Consider the following 4,400-nt stretch of genomic DNA (forward strand, 5'->3'; position numbering starts at 1 on the left):
TGGCCCTGGCGTATCAGGGAGGGCAAGGCACAGGAGATGAGCAAGAGGGGATGGCGAGGGGGTGCATTTAAGGCAAAACTACCAGGGCGGGAAGGAGACGGCACAGAACTCCACACGGGACGTCTTGTGCAAGACCCATGGGGTGAGAGTGTGGGTGGCAGAGGACAGAGGGTGAGGATGGGGTGGTGTCTGCGGAGCTGGAGGCACAGCAGAGGTGGGAGGGACATGTCTCCCTTCAGCAGGTTCTCAGGATGCAGGTGGTTCCCCAGGGGAAGCGGGACTGGTGTTGGAACACGTCCCCTGGGACCAGGTTCTGAGACCCATGAGGAGCAGCACCCAGCAGGGCTTCCAGGCTCCCTCTGGGGCTCAGGGAGATGTAGGTACTTCCAGGATCTCTGAGGGGCAGTGCCACAGGGTCCGACCCTACATCTCCATGTGCAGCCATGTCAGTGAGAGGCAAGCAGCTAACTGCCCACAAAGGGATCTTCTAGGGGCAGAGCGAGGGGCTGGTCACACTCAGGTTAGCTTTGGGGCCTGGACTCCGTGTTCCCCTCCTAGCACTGTGTCGAGGGTGGTGGACTTAGGTCTCAGTGAGGGGACCAGAATCCCTACAATGTTTGCCTTGTCAAACCAGAGCGCAACCACCAGGGACTTGGTGACAGGAAGGACCCAGATGAGAAGTCAACCAGATCTGACACACAGCCACTTCCTGCTTTTTTCCTGCAGAGAATCTAATTAAAGACGCAAAGAAGGAAGAGGAGCTGCCCCAGGGACACTAGGAGGGAAGAAAGCATTGACCCCAATAGGAAGCCTGCACAGCCCTCCAGGGACAGCCTCTGAGCTGGGACCTGGGTTTGCTGGTCCTGAGTGCCCCCTGGGGTCCTTAACGCTCCCTGCAGCTCAGCCCTGCTGTCTCCTCAGAGAGGTTAGTGTCTGGGTTCACACTGACTTCCCCTCACTGTGTCTCTCACACAGTAATACAAGGCAGAGTCCCCGGCTCTCAGGCTGCTCATTCGCAGAGACAGCGAGTTCTTGGCGTTGTCTCTGGAGATGGTGAAGCGGCCCTTCACAGAGTCAGCGTAGGATGTGCTACCACCGCCGCTACTAATAGCAGAAACCCACTGCAGCCCCTTCCCTGGAGCCTGGCAGACGCAGTTCATGTCGTAGCTACTGAAGGTGAATCCAGAGGCTGCACAGGAGAGTCTCAGAGACCCCCCAGGCTGCACCAGGCCTCCCCCAGACTCCATCAGCTGCTCCTCACACTGGACACCTGCAAACACAGAGACACAAGGTGGACTGAGAATCACATGGAAGCTCCAACAGGCACAGGCACAGGTCTCAGCGCTCCCCACTCAGGAGAATGACCTTGAGAAATGATCAGGAGGAAAACGCAGCTTGGCACCAAGTCCATGGTGGAGCCACTGGGGTCCTGTCTCAGGCACTTGGGCTCTGGGTGTCTCCCCCACATGCCGGGCAAGGGCCCCCTTTTATGAGCAGGAGGAGAGCCCCATTTGCATGGAGTCTCCATATAAGGTGCAGCTGGGACCCTGGGCTGCATGCCTGACCTTGTCATCCTCGGGGCGACCCCAGATGGGAAGGGACTCAAGGATGCTGGCCACAGGGGGTCCTGTCCTGACCCCCCTCACTCCCTCCTTTCCTGAGACCCATCACCATGACCCCATTCCTTTGGGGGCAGCTTCCAGGATTGAGAGTCCTCCTACCTTGGGGTTTTGATGAGGACCCAGGGGTGCTCCCCCAGAGGCACATGGATGGGGCTTCCTCTTGATCTCCTTCCCTCGCCTTTGGGCCATGTCACCTCTTTGGGGTTTGAGATAAAGAATTTGCATTGGATGATGCTTTTATTTTGAGTCTGAAAGATTCTATTTGCTGTTGTCCTCTATCACATCTTTCACACACGAATATGTAATCAGACAATACATGGTCCCTGATTCCTGTCAGTCCTTGCGCCAAATGTATAGAGACAGGGGTGAATCATATATGGGCATTCATTCCAATGCTGCGGGCAATATGGATGAGCAGCAGGTCACCCACACAAACCTGCTCTGAGCCCCCATAAACCAGCTGCTTATACTGAGTGAAAGGATAGAAGATTACGTGGGAAGTAGCCAAAGGCTCTGCCAAAGGGGCAGGTGACAGGGAGCAGAGGGCTGGGACCTTCAAGGGCTGGCGGGCTGGTTCCTGCACGAAAGTTGTTCATCTCCAGGATGATTGGCAGCTCCAAATGGGGAGGAGGAGCTGCACTTCCAGGTGAGCTCCCAGGTCCCAGTTCGGCTGCCATCCAGGCTAGAAGGCGCCTTCTCCAATCAGAATAAACAATCACTGGGAACAGAGCAGGATGACTATGTCATACAATTCCAGTCGGTTCCCCCACATTCTATTCTTACCCCTATAGAAACTCGAACAGCTACATGTGATGAGGCAGGAGAGGCTGGTCTGGACACTGTGCCTGCAGCCTCTGTCTCTAATCTGCTGTCCCTGCCACAAGCACACAGCTGCCTCCCCAATCCACAGATTTCACTCAACTTCCTGCTGTTCATGTCTAAAAGCCCTGTTTTCTCAGCCCCACAAAGTGTGGGAATTTTCATTATTTAGACATGGACCCTGGCTGGTGGGGCTCAGTGGTTGGCACATCAGTGCCCACACCAAAGGGTTGTGAACACTTTAGAACTACCTCATCCTGCCCAGGTAGCAGGTTTTTAATAATTGTGTGAACGTCCCACTCCACATGGAGAAAACACGTGTATGAACGTATGTTGTAAATGAAGAAACGACAATATTTTAGTATAAGAAATATCCTAATGTGTAGAGAATATTTTATAAGTTTTTTGGAGCCAAACTGATGACAACTGTGTGGGAGCAAGACCTCAAATGCTCATGAGAAAAACCATTTGCAGCTACATTTGTGCATTTGAAGTTTAGGAGGGAAGGTGAGGAGTGACATGGAGGTGGGAGAGAGCAAGGCAGGGACTGGATGCCAGGATAGTGAACAGGAGGTTCTCTCTCTCTCTCTCTCTCTCTCTCTCTCTCTCTCTCTCTCTCTCTCTCTCTCTCTCTTTTCTAATCTTTATTGTTGAAAGTATTACATAGTTCCCCCTTTTCTACCCGTTATCCTCTCCCTGCTGGCTCCCATTCCCTCTCCAGGCCCTCACCACCCCATTGTCTGTGTTCATGGGTTAGGCATATATGCAAACAAGTTCACTGGTTGATCTCTTTCCACCCACTCTCCCCACCCTCCACTCTGAGGTTCCATGGTCTGTTCATGCTTCTATGTCTCTGGGTCTATTTTTGTTCATCAGTTTATTTGGTCCATTAACAAGGCAAACTGGTGCAGCCATTATGGAAAACAGTATAGAATTTCCATCTAAAAAGTAAAAATGGAACTCCCATTTGGCCCAGTGATCCCACTTCCCCACCACATACCAAGTCCGGGCAGGCCCATCTGGTCGTCTCTCTCTCTCTCTCTCTCTCTCTCTCTCTCTCTCTCTCTCGCCACCCCCCACCCCCCCACCTCCCCGCCAGAGATCAAGTCCGGGCCTGGACATCTGGTAGACCGCAGCCACCTTGCAACAATCTCCTGCGGCCGCCCTTTTTGGGGAGTGCAGGTCAACCCGAATTTTCGGGGGGAAAAAATTGGGAGCGAGCCGGCCCTCAGCCTCCTGGGAAAGGAGCATGTCTCCTGCCATCCACCCCTGCTTCCCTGTCAGAGCCCGAGACCCGAAGGCCCCGGGGTGGTTCAGGAAGAGGACCTGCAGCGGGTCTGCTGCGCCCTCAGCAGCGCTGGGCCTCTGGGCTCCTGCTGAGCGGGCGGAAGTCAGTCCCAGATGCACGTTTTCCTCCTGACCCTTCTCTCAGGAGGAGCCTCCTCCATCTCATCACTGTGGTCAGACCCCGCCCTTAGCCTTCTGCAGCCTTTCCTCGGCCTCCAGGGCGGTTTCCATCTCCATCTCGGCCTCCTCGTCTGAGTGACCACTGCGCCAATGTCCGTTTCCAAAACTTCGGATGAGCCCTTGGGAGGCGCTTATGATTCCTGCTCCGCTCTTGGACGGAACCGTGTCCTTTTGGTTCTACACTGCGCCGCCCCCAGCGGCTCCCACAGGACACACTCCAGGGACCCCCAGGAGACAGCATGTGGCCTCCAGCCTACGCCATGCTGCGCCCCGAGTGCTTCCAGTAGCTCTGGGGGAACCCAGGTACCGCCTGCCCGCAGAAAACATGCTCGTGCAGCAGCCAGGACCCTGGGGAAAACCCACCCAAACGCAGTGCCACCATCTCCAAATGCTCTCTGTGCTGACACAGACGCTGCGCCATCACTGCGCTCACACACCTTCCCCAGCGTGTGCGGCCTCGTGGCCATGTTCTCACACGATTTCTGTTCTGCT

General features: G+C 55.1%; 1 gene segment (V, D, J or C); it reads right to left on the minus strand.

Moving 5' to 3' along the window:
- Nucleotides 1-235: 235 nt before the first annotated feature.
- LOC132225709 (immunoglobulin heavy variable 3-48-like) lies at nucleotides 236-1,468 on the minus strand. The segment is given in 3 exon segments: nucleotides 236-487; nucleotides 960-1,270; nucleotides 1,366-1,468. Coding segments are annotated over 3 exon segments (666 nt in total).
- Between the last annotated feature and the right edge of the window lie 2,932 nt (nucleotides 1,469-4,400).

The sequence above is a fragment of the Myotis daubentonii genome (assembly GCF_963259705.1).
Source record: "Myotis daubentonii chromosome 1 unlocalized genomic scaffold, mMyoDau2.1 SUPER_1_unloc_1, whole genome shotgun sequence".
Taxonomy (NCBI): domain Eukaryota; kingdom Metazoa; phylum Chordata; class Mammalia; order Chiroptera; family Vespertilionidae; genus Myotis; species Myotis daubentonii.